At 42.7% G+C, this 22,746-nt stretch overlaps 1 protein-coding gene across 2 annotated transcripts; it reads right to left on the bottom strand.

Annotated features, from left to right (window-relative positions):
• Nucleotides 1–1,235: 1,235 nt before the first annotated feature.
• Nucleotides 1,236–5,520, bottom strand: LOC123413404 (two-component response regulator ORR25-like). Of its 2 annotated transcripts, XM_045106335.1 has the most exons (7): nt 5,405–5,520; nt 5,117–5,285; nt 4,871–5,023; nt 3,289–3,648; nt 3,118–3,194; nt 1,543–2,796; nt 1,236–1,449 (listed from the first exon to the last, which is right to left on the bottom strand). In XM_045106335.1, the coding sequence occupies exons 2-6, from the start codon at nt 5,262–5,264 to the stop codon at nt 1,573–1,575; spliced, it is 1,962 nt and encodes a 653-aa protein (XP_044962270.1). In that variant the 5' UTR covers nt 5,265–5,285; nt 5,405–5,520; the 3' UTR covers nt 1,236–1,449; nt 1,543–1,572. The 2 variants fall into 2 exon arrangements, with proteins under 2 accessions (XP_044962270.1, XP_044962271.1); XM_045106336.1 differs by having other exon boundaries at nt 5,117–5,520.
• Between the last annotated feature and the right edge of the window lie 17,226 nt (nt 5,521–22,746).

The following is a 22,746-nucleotide window of genomic DNA, read 5'->3' as shown; positions in this document are numbered from 1 at the left end:
AGGTTACGATGTACCGAGTGTAGCTAGTCGGTTAGCTTGGTATCCTCCGAATGCTAGTCTCCGACTGGATGGTTGAGGACCTGTTACCGACTGGATGATGGGGACTCCTTAATTCAGTCGGGACTGACTAAGGGCCTTGTCCTTTGTGAGGGGTAGTCCTTGGGTAGGACCTACATGGCAGTCCTATGACCCTACCCTAGGACTATGACCCCATCAACCTCCTCACCCAGCCATGCACACGGGTCGGTCCAGCTAGCTTGAGCGACGCACCCCATCCATGGACAAAGGCCACCGGCAAGGATCAACCAGCCCCGTCACATGCGAGCGGGCGTGACCGAAATAACCACATTACGATGACCCCCATCACGCGTGCGACACCCGTTATATATTCGAGGGGCAATCCACTCGGGTGCGCATCGCCCGGGCAAATCGGACGCCGCAGAGAGCCCTTGGTAGGTGTCCGCGGCACACCAATGCTAAATGCATGACGCAAAGCTCACTCTGGCCCGTGAAGGTTCTCGGGAGGCAGGTACTCCAGCATCATGTATAGAAGTAATGTGGTCTCTTACCTTATTTCTGATATAGACCATTGCATCCTATCTTTATAGGATGTTTGTGGTTGCTGCCGCTAAAACGACAAGTACCCCTTTCCTTGAGAATGATGCATTTTTAGGCACATCTATGTAAGTCTTGTGAGTACAGCTGAGTACTCATCTTGCTATATTTACTCTTTTGACCTGGATCCTACAGATCCGTTAGTCGCATTTGGGAGCATGAAATCTCTATGTGAAATACGATGATAGCTATGGTTATCCCTAGAAAGTGGCCTGGGAAAGGACATGGATGCCATCTTATTTTATTTAAGCCTTCTTAAGGCATTTCCTAAATTTTCTATTGTGAGTCGTATCTTGGTCGAGACTCTTGTATGTATTGATTCATAAAATTTGACTTCCAGAGTTGCTGTATAGATATGATGTTGAGGATTTGTTATAAAATTGTGTTGTGATACTATCATCTACGTGCATAAATTGCTTGTCACATGCATGTTGGCTTTGGAGGGCGTCTTGGGAATGATACTATGCGAGTGCTCGCGGAGGTGCTAGATCTGTATAATGCCTATCTTGGGACGCTATACGTTTCTCAGGGAAAGATGCAACATCACATTGATACCATATAGAAGAAAATTGTTTACATCTGGCATCATATAACAAACCATTGTTTTTTGTCTCAACAAAATTTAAAAGTAAATATAAATAGAAGCTCCAACATGACTGTGCTTCTAACTAGATAACAGTAATTCAAATAATTTCATGGTACATTGTGCAAGAATAAATCAGCGGTCAATAAAAATAATCTCCAGCACACATGCAAAAACATCTCGCGTGTAGGTCGAGCTAACCGGTATAACTATAATTATCCATCAATGACGTCATGTTCTCCAATGAAATCCTACAACGAGGAAAATATATATTTAAATACACTTGTCTTGCTCAAAAATTCATATGTAAAGACTTGATACAAGCTAATGATAAAAGTTCTTACGTCATCTAGAAGGTTGACAATATAGTCCGATTAGAAGGCACTAGTGCCATTAAGTAGATCATTATGATCTTGTTGATTAACCATACTTCCTTGCACAGGGAGAATGCCATCTGCATCCCCGTCATCAAGCATCTGAGTCAATTCGGAGAAACCAGCTGTTTGAAGGTTGGAATGTGTAGAAATAGTTCTTCCAGAATTAACCGTATTAATGTCGGTCATTGAAGTTCTTCCAGTACCAAGTGCAGAATTGTCATTCATCATCGTCCCTACCAAGGTTGTGTTGTTCGCTATGTTGAATGGCGATATTTGATCATTCAAGATTATTGGTAATGTAATGATGCTCCCTCCATTAACCATCTGAGATGGTTCCATTGGAGCACTGTTGTGGCCATTCAACATCCCTACAGAGCGTGAGTTGGTTGGTATGTTGAATGGAACTATCTGCTCAGTTAAACCTGCCATTGATGTGGTATTGCCAATGAAGGATGGCATTTTATTTTGTAGCAACATCTTGCTAGATGATGTTTTGTAGCTCGTTAGTTGGTTGATCCTTGGTATGTTCACACGTGGTGGGACATGAGATGTTCCAGACCTATGGTGAATAGCAGTCATTGAGGACCATCGAGGGTTGTTATAGGTCCCAGCAAAACCTGGAAACTTGGAAGGTTTGCCAACTGTATGGACCACATGTGTAGAAGGTTCATTCATGTGGGTATGATATTTGTTAATACTCTTTAGAGGTTCCACCTGGTACTCATTTGCTAGCGCTGACATCCCGCCACCATTTGATGTGTTTGTGAAGTAACTTCGAAGATTGGATGGGCTTTCTCCTTTACTTGTCTTCATCAGCTTTCCACACATGGAGTCAACATAGGACGTACCAGAGTTATACGAGGAAAATTCATCTAACATTATGCCATCCAGTATTCCATTGTCTACGCCGATGGGAGGGTCATCGGAATCAGCAAATCTTCTTGAATCTCGTGTGTGTGGAAGGAAATACCTCGACAGTCTACCACCATCGATCAATGATCCCATGCACAAGTTGCTCTGCTTGTTCGTTAGTTGTCCTAGTTGACTAGTTGCACCAAAATAGTTCGGATTCCAGTAGGGGTTGCCACCAGAGGATACATGCCATCTTTCATGTTCATGCTCATGCATAAAATTCCTCTGTTTGTTCATGGATGAGTTTTGTCTTTCACTCGCATCACCAGATGAATTTGGGTTGCCTCTATTCAAGTACAACCTATGATTCTGAAATAAGAACATAGAAAAAGTAACCATGTATGAGATACATGCTCATTGGAAAAGTAATAGTACATTTGGTTACAAAAATAACTGAAAGTGTTTTACAGTTCGAACAAAATATGTGGCCGTGTGTTGTATAAGATATGCCTCACATTTTTTGGGACAAAAATGAATTAAAATCACACACATCTTCATGCTCCTTAAATTACTAAGTTTTGATTGCTACGTTCCCACAAAATAAAAGCTTGCACTTATATACGAAAAATGTTGGACTATGAACAATAGCAATGCAACCATCAAAATTAAGCATAAGGGGCAAAAATAAACCTGTAGATGACTCGCGATATTATTTCTAGTTAGGTAATCCACATTCGTCAGCTCCAGTATCTTGTTTGGAGAAGCCTCTATAGAAATGTCATCAAAATATTTGTTAACGAAAATTACATGACAACCACAAGTGTTGTGTCAATGAATGAAGCACAAAATATGATGTCTTACCCTCGAGGCCGATCTGGTTGATAGCTTCTAGAAACTTGTTATGAAGCTCAGTTGTCCATGCCACCCTTGGCTTCTTTTGGGTAGTGGATGAGTGAGTGCTCTCTTTGTCCTTGTTAGAATCATACTCATCATTTCTCTTATTCTTTGAGTCCTTACAACTGCCAAGATTACCGGGATGTACTCTCTGATTGTCAGCATTGTCCCTACTCATGTGGCTTATTGCTTGGGATCTTCTCCTACTTTCAACATGTTGCCATATGTTTTTGAGATCATTGGTGCACACCGGCTTCACCAAATAGTCGCATGCCCCGTGATTTATCGCCTTCAACACGACCTTCTTGTCACAATCCACTGATAGCACTGCATGTCGTATAAGGAGTGACTTAGCTTTGAAATTAAAAACATCACAATAATCGATCAAGTGAACATAATTTTTTGGTCCAAATGCTTATAGACAAAAAAGAGTTTGACTTTTTTTCCAAATGGGCCGCGCAACTAGGGAAGCAAGTATTTTGCACATGTTTTCAAATGATATCATGGCTATGATAAATTCGGTGTTTCAATGCAAACTAAATGGGAGAACATTCACACACTCAATACAATGCCTAGAAAATAACCATAATACAATGCTTAAAACATCATGACAACATGTTCCAACTAGATAAATAATATCATCACGTTTAACTATTGGTGAACCAAAAGATCAATTGCTATTTGTTGACCATGTTTCTTTGGTCTACTAGATAATAGTTTTCGGCCCAATCAATGTTCTGAGCATGTTAAGCGGTCACACACAAATTATCTTTATATAGTAACAGCTATCATCAACGGGGGTTCATAACAATTTAGGAAAATAAATATTTGTGGTTGCACATTCTGTCAAAAATAACGTGAATACAAAATAGTTTTGCAGTTTGGAGTCAACAAATCTGCATGATTTTCGTATGATACATGGGTAAGCTACTCAATGTATCTTCTTAAAAGTGACACTCCGACTTTATATGCTATTCTTAGGAGTAAATATTTTTAAATATAACTATCTCAAGGAGATTAAAGATGAATAATCCCTTAATAATGTCAATACAACATATCATGTTTTGGAATTGTATTACTCATGCCACCGTAGAGAACAAGTGTGCTGCATTTGTACACGTTTTGTAATTCAATGACTAGAAATTTAATATTAGTTTAGAAAACAACTAAATATAATTTGGTCATATCACAAAAAATAAATATATTACAGATTTAGTTCTTATGACTAGGATTTTAAAATTAAGAGGATACAAAATTAAATTATGTCCATAAATGCACCCGTCAAACTTGTACATAGTGGGGTCTACATTGCATTAGAGTGATACATGTTCTTTCTAAGATAGATTAACCATATATATTGTATACATGATACTAAACTCTAGACTTTTGCATACATATTAATGTAAGACGTATATAGCATCTTACATGGTGGAAAGGAATAAATACCCTTTCGGTGTATATCTTCAAGATTCAGGAGTAAATGTACTCCTTAAAAACAATTTTACATGCAAAAATAAAATTAGGACTTCGGGTTGAGTAGTGAGTATACTGATGACGGGCAGATCCATCTCGAGGACGATAAGGTCAAGGAGCTTGAAGCCGTCCATGTCCGGCATGCGCACATCGGTGATGACCAGGTCGAACTGCACTTTCCCCGCCCTCAGAATCTTCAGCACCGTCTTGGCATCCATCGCTACCGTTGCTGCATAGCAGCGAGCATTATTCAGGCAAACAAAAAAGGCCCAATTCTAAATTATAATGGGCCATGGCAAAGTGGAGCGATCAAGAGACTCACGGTGGTATTTGCAGCGGCGCATGAGAGCCTCTAGTACCTTGAGGCAGACGCAGTTGTCGTCGACCGCGAGCACGCGCAACCCCTCCGAGAACTTGTCCACCGTCGCATCCTCCATCATCTGCCTTTGGTCCCCTTCCATCGCGCCCATGTTTTCTGAGCTTCCTCCCACCTGACAAAGCAAACACCATGACCATCAACAAAACACTGGTTAAGAAACCCGAAACCCACAGCAATCTTAGAACACAACCCAAAAACCACCATTATATTACTAGATCCCTCCTTTCCCACCTCCTACTATGGCTTCCTTGTTGAAGCTGGAATAGAAGAATGTGGATTTTAGAGGAGAGCAGGACTGCAATTGTGACTGGTGAGAAGGGCTAGAGGATGCACGACTGCTATTTGTAGGGGTCGAGGGGTCGACGGGAAGGAGTGGAAGTCTTGCGGTCCAGATGTCAAATACTTTCTTACTCAATAATTTCTGCAGCTACTCCATAATGTCAATGTTTGTGTCTGCTTGTGCTATCGGCCCATGGTTCCTTCCATTAGAGGAGAGCAAAACCATGGGCCGTGTTGCTGTTTTTTCTTTGTTGTTTCGCCAGTAAATGTTGGAGCACGGAGATATCATCTGAATTACAAAGCATAGTAGTCTCTCTTGCTTTGTTCGTTTGCATGGCCATTGAGAGAGTGTCTTTTTTACTTCCTTTGACCCGTAACAGAGAGAGAGAGAGTGTGTCTTCATCATCTCAACGGTGAAGAAATGCGAGAGAGTATTCAAGAAAGAAGTAGCATCATTTGAAAAGATAGAAAGAAATGTCATTCTGCTTTTTTTTTTTCATTCCCTTCCACCAAATTTCCCGTTTTGTTTCCATACCATTGTCAAATGTCAACATCTCTTGTTTTTGGCATGGCCCATGACCCTGTATCCGAGTCTATGTTTTTTGTTTTCCTTTTGTTTTCTCACCTAATTTTGGAGCTACATGATATCATATATCAGATTAATGCCTTCACCTTAGGCCATATCTCAAATAAATGCCTTCACCTCAATTCTCACGAAATTGTTCCTATGCACCGAAATAGTATGTTCATTGTCTCACTAATTGTATCATGTCATATATATAAAGTAATTTTTGAAAAAGGGTGGATTTTATTTGTTTAAAATGAAGCATCAAGAGGATACAAACACAAAAGGCACACACCCGACCTATCCATAGCTAGGAAGCACACATGAAATACAGGAGTCATATAAGACCAAAGCTATGCATAGGAGAGAAATCCCCCTTAAAGGGATCAGTTCCACGATTGGCAAACTTTACAATATCCGCACCAACCATCTCATGACACCACACAGATGATTCGTTGAATGAGTGAAGCGATTTGGAAGATGAGGCCGATAAGCCCATATTTTATAAAATAATAATAGGAAATTTTGTCTAAAAGTTTTACTAAATTCTGAAATTTATGTATTTTACATATGTATAAACTTCTTTTAAAATATACTTTGCCATCTATGTGTATTTCTATGCATGTGTTGTTTGCTTCTTTTGGTATTGGTTCTTTTGTGTACGTATATGTAAAAACATGTAGTACATTAAAATATATAGGTTCAAGAGATCACATCTATATTTATATGTCCCAAAAAATTAAAATGAAAATTACATCTCAAGTATTACTTCATGAAAAATATTTTTTTTCAATGTCTGATGGAGCCGCATATGTCTCAATTCAGTTCAAAAAAAATCATGAAAAATATTTTGCAATCTTCAAGCATTACAAGACAACATTTTTGCATAACACTAAGCATTCAAAATGCACCAGCATGATAACAATCACAACAAGTGTTTTGAATCCAAAATGTTGATGCTTACAAAATACTACAACCATCAGGATCACACCAAATGTTTACAAAAGGAAATCAAATGTTTTGCCACTGTAGCCATCAGGATCATTTATCACTACAACCATCAGTATCATTTATCACTACAGCCATCAGGATCATTTTATCACTACAGCCATCACATCACTATAGCCATCAAGATCTTCAAGCATTTTGCTACCTGGAGAGAATTGTAGTACATCAGGATCACCATGCATATGCACAAGAAGGAAAACTACAAAGAATTGCAAGGAAAACTACAGAGAGTTAGAAGGATCGCCAAGGAGACAAAAATTACCTTCATGTCCATTCGCTACTCATCGTCGTCGATACCAAAACAAGGAACTCTATGTCCACTCATGTTTTCCTCATCGTCACTACAATATTGCAGCATAGTATGATCAGTTCTGTTTTCCTCATCCTCGCTCTCATGTCCATTCACTACCACCTTTCTTATTTTCTTGATGCCTTCAACTGTTAGAGCATCAACGAGCACACGTTCCCGGTCCCTTCGCACTCTACTTTGCACCAGAACTTCCGTAGAGTCATCATCAGCTTGCACTGGAACTTCTGTAGAGTCATCATCCTAATATGTTAGGCCACTACCACCGGGGCCCTTCTCCACTTCAGTTTCAGTTTCACTCACACTCCACAAGTGTTTGTGCTCAAAATTTTGCACAACTTGCCATTTTCCATGAAAAAGAGTGTCTCGCGGGTGAAACACCATTGTTCCTTGTGCTGTTAGAATAAAGGGATCACTCTTATACCAGCACCTTGAAGTGTTGATGCTTTTGAAGTGGCCATCATATTTGACACAAGAGTGTCTTTTCTTCTTGCTACCAAGATCAAACTAGTCACAACGAAGTAAGACAACCGAGTGATGGATGCCTCCACTAGAGTTGTACTGCAACTCTACGATGCTTCTCAGCTGACCATAGAAGTCAATGTTCTCACCATCACGTGACCCCTCAGTGACGATTCCACTATTCTATGTCTTCCTTTTTTCCTCACGGTCAACGGTGTGGTACCGAACACCGTCAGCAATGCATGATGAATACACTCTCACTCGCTTATCCGGTAAACATGCCAAAGCAAATAGATCATCACTCACCTTCTTCTCCTCTTTTAACTTTCCAATATGCACAAAGAAACCATTTAGCAGCAATGGTATTTAATAGTTGGTGAATAACACAGAAAACTTGAAACATGTCGCTAAAGATCTCACATGATTCTTAAATCATTTAACAAATACCTTGGCAACCCTTATATCAACATTGATATGGTTTTCTTCCTGACTTAACTCTTCTTTGCATTTCCTGCAATGCCAACAAAACATGTGAATTAAAACATTAGGCTGACGCCAACCGAAGCAAAAAAATATATAATGAGTGCACAAGATATAATGTACTCGATATATGGTAGAACCTCGGCGCAATTGTTGAGCACATACCAAACCATCTTGTCATACTCATCACTAGCCTCCAAGTACTGTGAGGCTCCAAGAAAGCTCAAACCATGGTTGAAAACCAAGACATCACCACTCTGCGAATCGGACCGCTCTCTATTTCTGCCTGGCCAGTTCCATCTTGTTTCCACATCGCCAAAGTATCTAGAGCAAAAAGTCAAGCACTCGTCAACGACATATGCTTCAGCAATCGAACCTTTAGGTCTTTCCGTGTTTCGCACATAACGCTTACAAGTAAGAAGCCTTCTGTCGATTGGGTACATCCAACCGTATTGCACAGGACCTCTAAGCATTGCCTCTTTTGGTAAGTGCACCACCAAATGGACCATCACAATGAAGAAAGCTCGAGGGAAAATCTTCTTGAGCTTGCAAAGAATAATTGGGATTTCTTTTTCAAGTCTTTCCAGAACAGTTAACTTGAGTGTTTTGTAGCGCAGTTCCCTAAAGAAATTTCCCATCTCGGCAACCGCTTCATATATATCCTTGTCCATGATTCCACGGAGGCTAGCCGGTAAAATCCTTTGGAGGAGAATCTGACAATCATGGGTTTTCAGTACTGAAAGCTTGAATCCATCAGAAGTAACACACTTTGCTAGGTTCGTAGCATAACCATCTGGAAATCTCACCGCTCTTATGAATTCACATAATGCAAGCTTTTGTTCTTTACTCATTGTATACCATGCTCGTGGCATTTCAAATGAATCTCCATCTTCATCATGATGTAGATGCAAATCTTCTCTTATGCCCATGTCCTCCAAATCAAGCCTAGAACTAATTGTGTCCTTTCTCTTCCCTTCAATGTTCAGAAACCTCCCTAGCAGATTCTCGCATATGTTTTCTCAATGTGCATTACATCGAGATTATGCCTTAAGTACATACCAGCCCAGTATGGCACGTCCCACAAACAAGACTTCGGGTCCCAACATTGACCTTCCTCACGCTTTCTTTTCTTTGCACGCTTTCCTGATCTCACATCCTTCACCTTTTCAAGTTGCTGCTCCAGCTCTTCCTTAGTGAATTCAACTGGCTTGTCACGGGTTTCATTCTCACCATTAAAATCTTTGCTTCTTTGCCAACGATGGTTTCGGGGAAGAAAGCGACAGTGCCTAATATAGCATATCTTGCTACTTATTCTCCTTGAGCAAGGGACTTTGTCACAATGGATACATGCCTGATAACCCGCTGTGATCCTCCCACACAGAGTGTGCAGCGCCGGGAAATCATGGATGGACCATATGATTGCAGCACGTAGATTGAACTTTTCTTCCGGACTCGAGGCATTGTATGTAGGTACACTAGTCTAGAGCTGGAGCAGTTCTTCTACGAGGGGCTCCATAAAGACACCAAAATCCTTTCCTGGAGACTCTGGACCCGGGATAAGCAATGACATCATGAAGTTGGACTGATCCATGCATGCCCATGGTGGCGGGTTGTACGACACCACAAAAACGGGCCACATGCTATAAGGCGTGCTCATGTTCCCAAATGGAATAAATCCATCTGGCAATGTCGAGTTTTATATTCCTTGGATCTGCAACAAAATCTTCATGTTCACTGTCAAATTCTTCCCATGCCTCTCCGTCCGCTGGATGGCTCAGCTCATTGTCCACAGGTTGCTGCTGAAGTCTGTAACATTGTACATCCAGTGATGATTTCTTCGAGATAAACATCCGTTGCAACCTTGGTATCAACGGAAAGTGCCTCAGTACCTTCTCTTGTATTGACTTCTTCCCATCAGCATTGACTGGCACTCTCTGGCAATAGCTAGACGAATGCTGATTCTGTAACAAGAGACCATCCCCGGCAACGGTACCAGAAGAATGCTGTTGACGGCCCACCAGCGCGTGGGTACGCAGCAGTTTTCGAGGGTAGAGTATTCGATCCAAATTTGTTGATTCGCGAACAGGAGGTGAGAGGATACTCTCAAGTATTAGCAGCTGAATGTGTCAGATTCAACCACACTTGAAAGATTAGTATCTGCAAGCAAAGTAGCAGCAGCAAAGTAATGAGTAATAGTAGTGGCAAGGAACAACGGTAGTGACAACAGTAGCAAGTAGCAACAGTAGCAAGTAACAGCAAGACAAGTAACAGCAGCAGCAACAGTAGTAACAACACTAGCAGCAGAGCAAGACAAGTAACATCAGCAGTGGGACAAACTCGTAGGCAATGGGTCGGTGATTTGTTTGGATGATATTCATCATGCAACAGTTATAACACGGAGAGATATGTGGCTAGCTCCCGTTCGTCAATGTGATGTAGGCATGCATTCTGTGTGTCGTCATACGTGCTTAGAGAAAAGAACTTGCATGACATCTATTGTCCATCCCTCCCATGGCAGCGGAGTCCAAAAGGAAACTATGGGATATTAAGGTTCTCCTTTTAATAAAGAACTGGACCAACGCATTAGCATTTGGTGAACACATGAACTCCTCAAACTATGGTCATCACCGTGAGTGGTTTCGGTTATTGTCACTCCAGGGTTGCCGGATCATAACACATAGTAGGTAACTACAACTTGCAAGATCGGATCTAAAACACACATATATTGGTGACAACATAATAATTTCAGATCTGAAATCATGGCACTCGGGCCCTAGTGACAAGCATTAAGCATGGCAAAGTAGTACCAACATCAATCTCAGAACATAGTGGATACTAGGGATCAATCCCCGTCAAAACTAACTCGATTACATGATAGATCTCATCCTACTCATCACCGCCCAGCGAGCCTACGAATAGATTACTCACGAACGATGAAGAGCTTCATGGAATTGGGGAGGGAAGAAGGTTGATGATGACGATGGCGACGATTTCCCCTCCGTATCGCCCTCCAGATGAAGAACAGGATCTGGCGGCGCCTCCGTATCGCAAACCCGACGAAATCTTCTCTTTTTATTTTTTCCCGGACGAAAGTGAATTTATAGAGCTGAGATTGGGGGCGGCAGAGCCACGTGGGCCCCACAAGCTTGCCATCCGCCACCAGTGGGTTGCGGCTACAGGGCTTGTGGCCCACTGGCCCACCCCATCAGGTCGATCTTTGCACAGGTATTTTTCATATTTTCCAAAAATAATCTCCGTAAATTTTTAGGACGTTTGGAGAACTTTGATTTCTGCACAAAAAGAACACCAAGGCAATTCTGCTGAAAACAGCGTTAGTTCAGGTTAGTTCCATTCAAATCATGCAAATTAGAGTCCAAAACAAGGGCAAAAGAGTTTGGAAAAGTAGATACGATGGAGACGTATCAAGCATCTTTCCACCTAGAGGCACTGCATTTTGTACGGTTGTCATGCTTTGCTAAATCCTTCCGAAACAAGACACAATTATTTGGGCACACATGTATTGAAACATAACCTAGCCCCGGCGTGCAGATTATGCTCAATGCTTCATCATAAGACTTGGGAACACAACTATCATGGAATTGCAAGGTCATAAGGCGGAGTATTGCGTTGAATGCAGCATTTCTAATCCGGTAGAAAGACTTAATGTGGAGTAACTTCACGGTGAAGGTAAATCTTGAAAATTTACCCCCTTCATGAGCTGCGCGTTTTTACGTCTCCAACGTATCTATAATTTTTTATGGTTTCATGCTATTATCTTGTCAAACTTTGGATGTTTTGTATGCCTTTTATATATTTTTTGGGACTAACTTATTAACTCAGTGCCAAGTGCCAGTTCCTGTTTTTTCCATGTTTTTGATCACTTTCACAGGAGGATTTTGAACGGAGTCCAAATGGAATGAAACTGCCAAAAAGATTTTTTCCGGAACAGAAAAAGATCGGAGAGCCGGTGCACAAACCCACCATATTCCTTCCTCAAAACAGCCACCATACCTACCTACTATGGCATTTTCATAGCCATTCCAAGATATATTGCCATGCAACTCCCTCCGTTCCGTCTCATGACTTGTGCCGTCACTCTCATATTGCCATTGCATGATTGTGAGATAGCTAGAGAGATGTTTCAATGTCATACGCCATGCTAGATCGTTGCACATCCCGGTACATTGCCGGAGGCATTTCCTATAGAGTCATCCTTGTGAGTTTTGAGCTGTGAGTAAATAAAAGTGTGATGATCATCATTATTAGAGCGTTGTCCCATGTGAGGAAAAAAATAGGCCAAAGAGCCCAAAAACAAAAAAAGGGAGAAAAGAAAAAAGAGAGGCCTAAGAGCCCAAATGAAAAAAAGAGAAGAGAGAAAAAGAGAGAAGGGACAATGCTACTATCTTTTTCCACACTTGTGCTTCATAATAGCACCATGTTCTTCATGATTGAGAGCTTCTTGCTTTGACACTACCATATGCTAGTGGGAATCTTCATTATATAACTTGGCTTGTATATTCCAATGATGGGCTTCCTCAAAATTGCCCTAGGTCTTCGTGAGCAAGCAAGTTGGATGCACACCCACTAGTTCTACTTTTGAGGTTTCACATACTTATATCTCTAGTGCATCTCTTGTATGGCAATCCCTACTCATTCACGTTGATATCTATTAATGGGCATCTCCATAGCCTTTTGATACGCCGAGTCAATGTGACCATCTCCTCCTTTTTGTCTCACAACCACCACCACACTCTATTCCACCTATAGTGCTATATCCATGGCTCACGCTCATGTATTGCGTGATGGTTATAAATTTTTTGAGAAAGTAAGAGTGCGAAAACAATTACTTGGTCAATACCGGGGTTGTGCATGATTTACATTAGTTGTGTGAGGAAGATGGAGCATAGCCAGACTATATGATTTTGTAGGAATAACTTTCATTGGCCTTGTTATTTTGAAAGTTCATGATTATCTTGCTAGTTTGCTTGAAGTATTATTGTTTTCATGTCAATAGCAAACTATTGTTTCGAATCTTACGGATCTGAACATTCATGTCACGTGAAAGAAGTTGCAAAGAACAACTATGCTAGGTAGCATTCCACATCAAAAATTCATTCTGTATCACTTCCCTACTCGAGGACGAGCAGGAGCCAAGGTAGGGAAGCCTCAGGGGCCCCACAAGCCCCCACCCTGCAGCCAGGGGGGAGGTCACGGCCCATAGGCTTGTGGGCCCCCTAGGTGCCCTCTACCCTAGGGGTTGCGCCTATATATTCCCTAAAAATCCCAAAAAAATCAGGAGATCATCGAAAGTACTTTTCCGCCGCCGCAAGCTTCTGTCTCCGGAAGATCCCATCTGGGGCACGTTCTGGTGCCCTGCCGGAGGGGGGATTCAGACACGGAGGGCTTCTTCATCAACACCATGACCTCTCCGATGATGCGTGAGTAGTTCACCATAGACCTACGGGTCCATAGCTAGTAACTAGATGGCTTCTTCTCTCTCTTGGATCTTCAATACAAAGTTCTCCATGATCTTCATGGAGATCTATCCGATGTAATCTTGTTTTGCGGTGTGTTTGTCGAGATCCGATGAATTGTGGATTTATGATCAGATTATCTATGAATCTTATTTGAGTTTCTTCTGATCTCTCTTATGCATTATTTCATATCCTTGTAATTCTCTTCGAGTTGTGGGTTTTGTCTGGCCAACTACATCTATGATTCTTGCAATGGGAGAAGTGCTTGGTTTTGGGTTCATACCGTGCGGTGACCTCACCCAGTGATAGAAGGGGTAGCGAGGCACGCACCATGTTGTTGCCATCAAGGGTAAAAAGATGGGGTTTTCATCATTGGTTTGAGATTATCCCTCTACATCATGTCATCTTGCATAAGGCGTTACTCTGTTCGTCATGAACTCAACACACTAGATGCATGCTGGATAGTAGTCGATGTGTGGAGTAATAGTAGTAAATGCAGAAAGTATCGGTCTACTTGTCTCGGACGTGATGCCTATATGTATGATCATTGCCTTAGATGTCGTCATGACTTTGCGCGGTTCTATCAATTGCTCGACAGTAATTTGTTCACCCATCGTGATATTTGCTATTTTGAGAGAAGCCTCTAGTGAACACTATGGCCCCCGGGTCTACTCCACACCATATTTTCAGCCTTACACTTTTTACTTCGTTGCAATTTCCGCCTCCAGATCTCACTTTGCAAACAATCTTGAAGGGATTGACAACCGCTTTGAAGCGTTGGGTGCAAGCTTGTTTGTGTTTGCGCAGGTACTCTGGACTTGACCAGACCCTCCTTCTGGATTGATACCTTGGTTCTCAAACTGAGGGAAATACTTACTGCTCCTGTGCTGCATCACCCTTTCCTCTTCAAGGGAAAAACCGACACAAACAAGAGAAATAGCAAGAAGAATTCCTGGAGCCAAGGAAGGACTTTTGTTACTGTAGCAAGTGTCTCAGTTATTTTGGTGGTGTTCTTCTCATCATTTTCAGTTTTGAAGACCGAAGGAGTGTTTCTCCCAAATCTTGGTCCATTCTCTTGGAGATTCAGCTTTCGGCTTTGTGGCATCTTCTTGAATTGTTCCCGATCATGAGTGATTCATTTCTTGCTATCCGGTGCATTTCTGAATTGTTTTCATTCTCGATCCTCCGAAGGCCATCATTTCAGAAGATTTTTCGTTCTCAGCTTTCAGCTTTCATCCTCAATTATTCTCCATTGTTGCCTCTTCGTTCGTCTCTCATTTATCAGGTGCCTTGTTCAAGTTTTTCTCTCAGGTGGCCCATGATCTCTTCATTCATTCATGTCGTCTCATTCGTTTCAATTCTTACTGGTGTCTCCTTCAAGACTTCGTCTAGTTTGTGCTCATATATCTCCTCAATCATTTCTAGGATAATAAGTTGTATGCTAAATCCGTTGCTTCTCATCAAGTTAATTTGATGAAGGATAAGCATAACATAATTCTTATTCTTGTTCTTCCTTCTTCCAAGAGATTTCAATTCTTCTTCCGGAGTGGCTCATCATATCAATTCATTCTGAAAGTGTTCTTCAAGATTCTTGTTGGAGAACCTCAAGTATCCTTTCTCTTGCATTTCAAAGTGCAATTCTTCGTCCTTCATCCTTTGAGGTGGTATTATAGCGTTCTGTTAGTGTAGGAGTCTCAAAGGGAAGTTGTTTCAAGTAAATATGTAAACCCACCGATTGTAAGATCATGAGATTTTTTTTCCAAATCCATGATTTCTTCATTGACCTATCTTGGTTGAGACTTCACCTAAAGCTTTATCTAAGGATCGTCGCTATTATGGTGTTGCCATTAATCCTAGTTTCAATGTATCCTCTTAGCGCAAGAAGTTTTGCTTATCTTGTTTCCTGAAACAATCCTTGTTTCTGTTAGTGGCTGGTTGTCACTTCATTAGTTTGAAAAGGTTTCCATAAGCCCACTACTATCTTGTTCTTTTCGTTGTTGTTTTTCCAACAACTACGTCAATTCTTCTTGTCCGGAGGCATTGCGATGTTGCTCTTTTGGGTCTATCATGTTGTTCTATCAAGATCATGGTGTTCCCTTGTTCTATTTAGTTGTGTGTTATGAATATTGTCTAATTCTCCCATCTTATCAAATGTTTTGTCCCATTTTCCTACCGAAGTGTTGCCGAAATTTTCCGTGAATTCTTGCTTGTTTCTCATATCATTCCTCATCTCTTTGCAACCTTCAAGAATCGTTGGTTTCACTCGTTTGTCAAAGAAGCGATTAAGTTTTACCACGTGCTTTCTCATCCTCTTCCCCCTTTCATTCTTGGATCTCGGGTCGAGATCCTCTTGTAGTGTAGGAGAGTTGTGACAGCCCGAGACTGATGCTCCAGAAGATTCCCCCCTTTATTCCGTTTACGTCGTGTGTCTATTTTTTTTATTTGCCGCATCATCATCGCATCATGCGCATCATCAGCATTGCATCGGTATCCCGTTGCAGCCAGTTTTCAAAACTTGCATCCGTTGTTAGTTGCCGGTTCTTGTCGTTGTCCGTTCTAAGCCCGACCACACACGCACGCGCCCGCGACATCGTCTAAATATTGTTTTTAAAAGTGTGTGTAAAACTTTCTCTGATAGGGTTGAGATTTGACATGCGGTTTTATTTTAATGTAGGTAGGCCACCTGTCAAATTTCGTCGCAATCGGAGTCCGTCTGGTACCCGAACGGTCGACCATAGCGGCACCGTATTCGGTCTATCGTCGGACGTCTTTCGGTGTTTCAAATCACGTTGCCACACCACACCGTTTTCCTCTCTTCCCTAGCTAGCGTACTCTACGCGGTCATTTGGTCAACCCCGCGGTCGAGTTCGTTCGTTTACGATCGCGTGGGCAAAAACGGGGCCGGATTCGGATAAACCTAGCCCATACGTCTATAAATAGGCAGTCACTCCTCTCTCCTCCTCAAAATCCGCGCCACCCCTCAGACCCTAGCCGCCACTCAGCTCCACCCACCTCGCAGCCAGCCTATCTCTCCCTCAGACGCGGCCCGTTAGGCCCATCCGGGGCCCTCTCGGGCCCGAATAGCCGCCGTCCCGAGCTCCAAGCGTTGCAGCCATGCCCGAGGGAAGGAGACCCCAAGCCAGCCCCTCCCGAGCTGCAGCTGCTACCGCGCAGCCAGCCGACGCCCGCCGACGACCCCACGCCGACCGGAGCCGATCTAGGAGAGCCCCGTCTTGTCCTTCTTCCCCATGAGCTCCTCTCAAATATTCCCTAACCCTCTTGTCTCTTGCCTGCCTGCCATGGATGCCAGGTCCAGAGCTCGCTGCCGAGCGTCGTCCCCACCTCGGGAACGGACGGATCCGGGAGGTCCCGTGCCAGATCCGTCGATCCCCCTCGCCCCGCACCTCAGCCTCGCTGTGCCCGTCCCCGGTGCCCGCCGCCATGGCCGCTGCCTCCATTGGGAGGAGGAGCGCCTCGCTCCCGCTTGCTGGCGCGTTCCCGTGCTGGTGGGCCGACCCAGCCACGCACCAGGCGAGGCCCATCGCCTACCAGCCTCCCCGGCCTAGCTCCATCCCGAGGCCTGAGGTGAGCAGCCCGAGACTATCCCCCGCCAAGGCACCTTTTCGGTATGTTGCGCCCACGAGTTGGCCCGTGTAGTTTATTAGGATTTTCGGAATTTATTAATTCCAGATATTTGACATATATTAAAGCGTCGTGACTTTTTATCCGTGCGTCGGATCGGAACGTGTAGTATATGTAAATTGTGTAGTTTTGCGCATAGATTATGTTTTTTGTAACTTGCATGCTTGTTGGACGTAGTTTGACGTGCCGAATGCCTAGTTTAGCATGCTGCCCTATTATGTTTTTGTCCCGTTTTTAATTCTCGTGCGTGTCTGGGTTGTTCGAACACCATAGATAAATGCTCATGTTTTAGGAACCCTATTGCCATGTATTTTAAAGTAGTTGATTGTATTTTTGCATGTAGGGTTTAGTCGCTAGTTTATTATTCCGTGTTTAGGCCATATGCGCGCATATACGTGTGGCATTGTTTTTATTTTGCAACCCCTCATGTTATATATGTTTTCGGGGTAGAAAAATTCATAGGATTTATCTATGCATTTTGTTTTAGCTTTTGAGCAAGTTAGTTCGCGTGATATTTTGCCATGTTGCCTTTTGTTTATTTTGTGGGATTTATTCCGTGCTTGATATGATTAAGTTGTCAACTAGAGAGTTTCTCTTGGATGTTTAGACTAGCCCCTGGTAATTTTGGTTGCAATAGAAATCCATGTTTAGGTGTGGTTTGCTTGTTCCTTACTTGCTAGGAAATAGTGTTGTTTTAGAGATGCTGAAATATTTCAAAGTCTGAAATCTGTTATATTTTGTTGTTGTCTTTGCATGAGTTTATCTGGAGATCTGTAGCTCTTTTGAGGTTGGTGCAATGGAGTTAGTTGTAGACTTTAGGATTCTCTAGCATGCTTTCAATTTTCATGCCATTTGGAGTCCTGTAGCTTATGGTTTTGCTGCTGTCAATATGCCTTCAGATCGAAAACTGCAGTTTCATAAACTGTTATTTTCACTAAGTCTGAAACTGTGTGTGAGATGCCTTTTTGTGACTTCTTTTCCTAGTAATCCATGCTTCCATGCTAGGTGTTGTTAGTTGTATGTTGTAGTGCTTATTGACCTCTATCGTCTCATGTCTTGGTTGAGCATATTGGTTTTATGTAGCTCGTAGTTGTGGGGTGTAGAAAATGCTATGTGGCTGATTTTGGCAGATTGTAGTGATTTCTTGTTTAGCTCGTAGTTGTTGAACCGTTGCTCCATTTCGATCGTGTCCTATATGAATTTGTGCTTAGAATCTCGTGTAGTTTTATTTTTCTTCATGGTTGTGTGTTTTGAAGTGCTCGTGACTGTCGTTACACACATTTTGCATTCATGCCATCATATCTTGCGGTGGTCGTATCTTTTGAACCGTAGCTCCATTAGAGATGTTCTCTATATGTAAATTGCTTGTAACGACGCGTAGAATCCCGTGAACCTATTTGTTTTGCTGTTTAACAACTATTAAAACATGTTAGTTCAGATCTGGACAAAATTGTTAATTAATATGTGAGGTCGTCTCGGAGATGCTATATGTCATTTTCGACCTCATTTAAAATGCCTAGATAGGTAGATTAATTACGTTTCACCTCTTGCCAAGTGTAACCATATTTAATATTGCCATGTACCTAATCGGGATAGAACTAAATAACTCGTATGTGGAGTTTCGTCAATATGCAACTCGTTGCATATTGAACTTCACTTAATGTGTAGTGTTTGATTGTGTGAATTGTCATGTCGTGCCTCGCATATGTCCAATCGCTCATGCATCATTTGTGTTGTGCATCGTGTGGTGTATATCGTGTGTTGATTCTTGTTTCCGGTTTTCTTCGTCTCGATAGAGTTCCGCAAGCGTGTCGCAAAGTGAGGACCCGTTCGACTACATCGGTTCGTCTGCTTCATGGAGTCATTCTTCTTCCAAGCGGGATCTCAGGCAAGATGACCATTTTCCCAGATACCATTACTATCATTGCCATGCTAGTATTATCGTTTCTGTCGCTATGTCTCGTTGCCTACCACCTGTTAAATATCAGCCTCTCAACAATGCCATGAAAACCTTGTACCTGTTCACAACCTAGCAAAGCACTGATTGACTATGTTACCGCTTGCTTAGCCATGTGTTAGCATTGATAGTTGCAGGTGCAGTTGCTTCCATGTGATAACAAGGGTTCCTTGTTATATCACCATGTTAATATTATTTAATTTAATGGACCTATATACTTGGTAAAAGGTGGAAGGCTCGGCCTTTCTAGCCTGGTGTTTTGTTCCACCTTTGCCACCTTAGTTTCGGCTACCGGTGTTATGTTCCATAATTGAGCGCTCCTAACACGATCAGGGTTGTTATGGGGACCCCCTTGATAATTCGTTTTACAATAAAGCTGGTCTGGCAAGGACCAACTTTGGTACTACATTTGCCTAATAACCTAATAAAATTGCATAGGGACTTTCCGGACCCGGAGGATAATTAATCAACCCCCGGGCCAGTGCTCCGCATGAGTGTTGGTCCACCCACCTAGCAGTCAATGGTGCCACCTCGGGGCAACTCAAGCGTTTGGCTACCGTCCACTATGCATAGACGGTGTGTCCTGAGAACGAGATACGCGGCTCCTATCGGGTTCGTCGACACACCGGGTGGCCTTGCTAGATTAGTTTTACCTTTTACGAGATATCTTGTGCATCGGGATTCCGGTGATGCTTTGGGTAATCTCAGAGTTGAGGTTTCCACTAAGGAGTCCGACGAGATCGTGAGCTTCGTCATCGAGGATTTCTATGCGGCTTGTGGTAATTTGTGATGGACTAGTTGGAGCACCCCTGCAGGGTTAAATCTTTTTGGAAAGCCGTGCCCGCGGTTATGTGGCAACGTGGAAACTTTGTTTAACACTGGTTCTAGATAACTTGAAGATAACTTAATTAAAATATGCCAACTGTGTGCGTAACCGTGACTGTCTCTGTCGCGAGTTCCTTCTCCGATCGAGGACATGGTGGGGTTATGCCTGACGTAGGTAGGTGTTCAGGATCATTCATTTGATCATCAGTAGTTCATGTCCAATATGCGTAGATCATCCCCCTCTTTATTCTTGTACTCGTAAGTTAGCCACATCATATAATGCTTAGTCGCTTGCTGCAGCCTCACCACTTAACCACACCTCACCTATTAAGCTTTGCTAGTCTTGATACCTTTGGAAATGAGATTGCTGAGTTCCCTGTGGCTCATAGATTACTACAACACCAGTTGCAGGTATAGGTAAAGGTTACTTGACGCGAGCGCGTTGATTGTTCATTTGGAGTTGCTTATTCTTCTTCTTCATCGATCTAGGATGGGTTCCAGGCCGGCAGCCTGGGATAGCAAGGATGGACGTTGTTCTTCTTTTCTCGTTTGTTTTCGTCCGTAGGCGGACCCTGCTCTCCTTCATGATGATTATGTATTGTACTTATGTGACTCTGATGTAGCTTGTGGCGAGTGTAAGCCAATTCCACATGTCTCATCTTTTCAGTACATGTACTTGTAACAATATACATTCTTGCGAAACAACGAGATGCGCTTCTATCCCTGACGAGGCCCTCGTGCCAAATTGAGGATAGGATCGCATCTTGGACGTTACATACTGATAGCCTTTAAAACCGCGCTATTGCTAGGCTTTTCCCTAGTAGTGAATTAACATGCAGGGAAGATACTTAGCAGGGACACTAGGATGCTGAAGCAAAAACATAGAACAAGGCCATACCCTGATGGCACAACCCACGTTGTTAGATCTGGAGGCAACACTACTACTGGTCGAGAGGACGCACATGATGCACTAAGGAGTTGGGATAACATTTGCATGTGGAAGACATGTCATGCAAATAAGGAGCTTCAAACATCTTGCAAAGCTTTCATCACCGAGCTGAGCAAGCTCCAGCGCTCCCTCGCCCCCATGGTCAAGTAGAGCGTTCTCCACTCCATTGAGAGTCGCGTCATCCAGATGAAAAAATCCCCGCATGGCCATGATCACCTCTGGAGCAAGATGGTCCTTGAACTTGGAAGTGAACTCGTCCAGAGTTACTTCCATCACATATTTCCCATATCTGGTTATCTCAAGCGTGCAACAGACCAATTTTTATGCGACTTTGGCCGCCGGCACAACCATAACCTTTGGCCCAGAGAGCTTTATACGCTGCAGCGAGAGGCCACCCTTCCTGGAAATCAACACCCCAGCCAGCGTCTTCCGACGAGCCGTAGGAGACCTTGTTCATGGAGATGGTGGTGTTGCAAAAATGCTCTCCTGACGCACCTCAAAGAGTGCCTCCATAGGATCTTCATGGGTCTTGTCTTGAGGAGCACACACTGGTGAGGGAGTGCGCTGCAGCGGGCCGATGCATATCAGGAGCGGTGTTGGGGAGGACTGGTCCCTTTGAGGGGTCTTTCTCGCCTATGCATAGCTTTGGTCTTATATGACTCCGGTATTTGCATGTGTGCTTTCTAGCTATGCATAGGCCGAGTGTGTGCCTTTTGTGTTTGTATCCTCTTGATGCTTCATTTTAAACAAATAAAATCCACCCTTTCTCAAAAATTTGTTTATACATATCACATGATGCAATTAGTGAGACAATGAACATACTATTTTGTTGCATAGGACCAATTTCGTGAGAACTGAGGTGAAGGCATTTGTTTGAGATATGGCTGAGGTGAAGGCATTAATCTGAGATATGACCTAAACAACACCAAGAGCCTCATTTGTAATACAAATGATATCATGTAGCTCCAACATTAGGTGAGAAAACAAAGAACATAGACTGTGACAACGGGTCATGGGCCATGTCACAAACAAAACATGTTGACATTTGAGAATGGAATGGAAACAAAATGGGAAATTTTGTGGAAGGGAATGAAAAAAAGCAGAATGACATTTCTTTCTCTCTTTTCAAACGATATTTCTTCTTTCTTGAATACTCTCTCGCACTTCACCATTGAGACGATGAAGGCACACTCTCTATGTTCTGGGTCAAAGGAAGTAAGAAAGACACTCTCTCAATGGCCATACAACCGAACAGAGCAAGAGAGACTACTATCATTTGTAATTCACATGATATCTTCGTGCTCGAACATTTACTGACGAAAGAACAAAGCAAAAAACAGCAACACGGCCCATGGTTTTGCTCTCCTCTAATGGAAGGAACCATGGGCCCATAGCACAAGCAGACACAAACATTGACATTATGGAGTAGCTGTAGAAATTATTGAGTAAGAAAGTCTTTGGCCACTGGACCGCAAGACTTCCACTCATTCCCGTCGACCCATCGACCCCTACAAATAGCTGCCCTGCATCCTCCAGCCCTTCTCACCAGTCACCATTGCAATCATGCTCTCCTTTGAAATCCACATTCTTATATTCCGGCTGCAACGAGGAAGCCATTGTAGGAG

The sequence above is a fragment of the Hordeum vulgare genome, chromosome 7H, assembly GCF_904849725.1.
Source record: "Hordeum vulgare subsp. vulgare chromosome 7H, MorexV3_pseudomolecules_assembly, whole genome shotgun sequence".
NCBI classification, from domain to species: domain Eukaryota; kingdom Viridiplantae; phylum Streptophyta; class Magnoliopsida; order Poales; family Poaceae; genus Hordeum; species Hordeum vulgare.
This window is presented reverse-complemented; position numbering and strand designations above follow the sequence as displayed.

Bases quoted from the DNA above. Each gene is read 5' to 3' on its own strand.
- LOC123413404 (XM_045106336.1), bottom strand. From the start codon at position 5,264: ATGGGCGCGATGGAAGGGGACCAAAGGCAGATGATGGAGGATGCGACG. The intron at 5,024-5,116 runs GTGAGTCTCTTG...GCTGCTATGCAG, and splicing joins GCGCCGCTGCAAATACCACC to CAACGGTAGCGATGGATGCC. The intron at 3,649-4,870 runs GTATACTCACTA...TACGACATGCAG, and splicing joins GATGGATCTGCCCGTCATCA to TGCTATCAGTGGATTGTGAC.